The sequence below is a fragment of the Apis dorsata genome, unplaced genomic scaffold (genome assembly GCF_000469605.1).
Source record: "Apis dorsata unplaced genomic scaffold, Apis dorsata 1.3 scaffold_74, whole genome shotgun sequence".
Classification (NCBI taxonomy): domain Eukaryota; kingdom Metazoa; phylum Arthropoda; class Insecta; order Hymenoptera; family Apidae; genus Apis; species Apis dorsata.
Window position 1 is genome coordinate 2,040,221 of NW_006263372.1, and position 2,358 is coordinate 2,042,578.

Sequence of the window (2,358 nt, forward strand, 5' to 3'; positions counted from 1 at the left end):
TACACAGATTAATTAGCTATAATAATAGATATAATGATGTCATAGCAACTGGTCAACATCGTTATTGTATTTTTTTCGAATTTTAATTAATTTTTTGCTCGGTCAAGAGTCAATACAAGCTCACGAGATAATATAATATTAATAGATGATAATTTAAAAATCTTTATTGGTTATTATTCGTTTAAATAAAATCATGGAAATATACTTTAACTAATAAAAAAAATTTTCCATTCCTAATAACAAATCAACAAGCTGCCTCGTAATATATAAATTTTTAATAAAATTAAAAAAAAATAAACTAATAAATTTTTAAATAAACAAATTCAAGAAAGAAAATGTGAATTGAAAATTTAAAAAAAAATCTACTTTTTATTCCATGTATATACCATTTATGCATTTTTAAGGTGTTATAAAGTTTCGATACTTAAACGTTATGACATTAACAGTTACCTATTATTAATCATGAGTACAAAATGAAAGTTAAGCAATTGTCTTTCACGTTTAATCTATTAGCTGAATCTATCGTTTCCTAATTCCCATTGTCAATCGCAATCTTTACAATCTTTTATATATTTCATCGTGAAAAATTCTCTCTGAAAAAGAGAGACATATTTCCTCTTTTCACACTAATATAATAATTCTCTTGAAATCCATTTCCAATGATATTGAAACAACTTGAAACAACCCATCGAATCTTAAAACTTGAAACTTCCTAATTCAAATAATTCCCGATCGTCCATCTCGCGAGCACAATCTTTTTTTTTATCAAAAATCTTTACATCCTTAAAAACTTACATCGAGTTCGACTTGCCTCCTCTCCATCCCTCGTACCCCACCTCACGTTGCTTCCTCGATCGAAGCAACGTGGTCCATCACCGATTTCCCTGATCTTGGCCCCGAGAACCGTGGTTGAAGTTAACGTGAAGTTAGAACCGACCGATCGCCTCGTGGCCGTCTCACGTGAGAGGCAGGGCGCGGTGCTCGTCGACGAAGGCTGATGGCACGTCCACCATATTCGGAACAGGGGACTGTAACACGTTCGTGTCGCTCTCCGCGTCTCCGTCTCCAATCTCGTTGTCCGTTGCCCCGGTCAACTCGCGCACGTTCCCCGGCAGATAGTCCTTCCAGCTTCTGAACAAGTATCTGGTGAATTTTCTAAGTTGTCTAAACTTGCAGTAGGTGGCGCCCTCCGCGGATTCCAACTGCTGCGTCTGGATCAGGAACCCCTTCTCCTTGAACGTTTGCTCCAATTTCTCCCTCTGCAACGACTTTCGCGTCTTCCTCTTGCGACGACCCTCCTCCTGGTTATTGCCCCCGCTCCTCTGGCAGGGGGGCGGTTGAATCCTTTCCCCGGCTGCGTTGAGGAAGGCGCCTGTCGAGGAGGCCGACTGGCCGGCTGACTGTTGAAGAGCTTCGCGGGGGAAGAACTCGTATCCACGCATACTCTTGTCCCCGGTACCGCTGTAATACCTGAAGTTGCCCCCAGAATCGACGGACAGGCTCTTCTTCTCTTGGAGGCTAGGTTTCGCCCCACCTGTGAACTTGAATTTGCATATGCTCACCTCTGTCGCGGGATTGTTGTTGTTCTCCGTGGGCATAGGCGGTATGAATATGGCGGAACGTTTCCTCTTGGTCGGCTGCCCTTGGGCTTGAGCGACGGGCGCGTTCCTCTTCGGCCTGGGCGAGACAGGAGGTTGGACCTGGGGGACCGTTTGGACGGGTGTCAACGGTTGAACCGTGGCAGGTGGTGCGGGAACGAGAGGTGGGCTCTTCGCCTCCATCATGGAGTATATCGATTTAGGAACGATCCTCTGCTCTTTCGGCCCTTGATCCAAACCTCTCGGATAACACTTGTCGTTCTGCGCCATCTTTTGATAGTAGAGCAGCTGCGACTGCAGCGCCATCGGGTGGATAAACACGCCCGCGTTGGGCCAATACACGAATCCCGGATTGGTAGCGAGCATAGGGTCTATTATATTGTTGTTGTGGTTCACGTTGTTCCCACTGTTACGAACAACCAACGGATCCAACAAGGGGCGATAGCTCGTTTCGGAGGGGAAAGTGGATCCTATGCACTCGACCTCCTCCCCGTCGCTCGACGTCTCGCTCTTAACCTGTCCAGACTCGTACACGTTCCCGTGCTTCCTCAACAATCTGATCTTCAATTGATTCAGATCCCTGATGCACAGGTTCAAAGGCTCGTCCTGCTGCGTCCCCGAATTCTCAACAACGTCGAACGTGCGCCGCGACTCCTGCGTCAATCGCTTCTCCAACAAGCTGCTGATCCTGTTCTGCACGTCCGACCTCTGGAACGGAATCGCGTGCGGGGAGATCCTCTCTCGGCAATCGCCAAGCTTC

The 2,358-nt window shown here is 45.8% G+C and overlaps 1 protein-coding gene across 1 annotated transcript in view; it reads right to left on the reverse strand.

Moving 5' to 3' along the window:
• Positions 1-527: 527 nt before the first annotated feature.
• Positions 528-2,358, reverse strand: part of LOC102676766 — a 10,221-nt gene continuing 8,390 nt past the window's right edge. The window contains 1 exon segment of the mRNA XM_031507994.1: positions 528-2,358. This exon segment is cut by the window's right edge and continues 5 nt beyond it. Coding sequence (XP_031363854.1) covers positions 957-2,358 — 1,402 coding nt within the window. The 3' untranslated portion in view covers positions 528-956.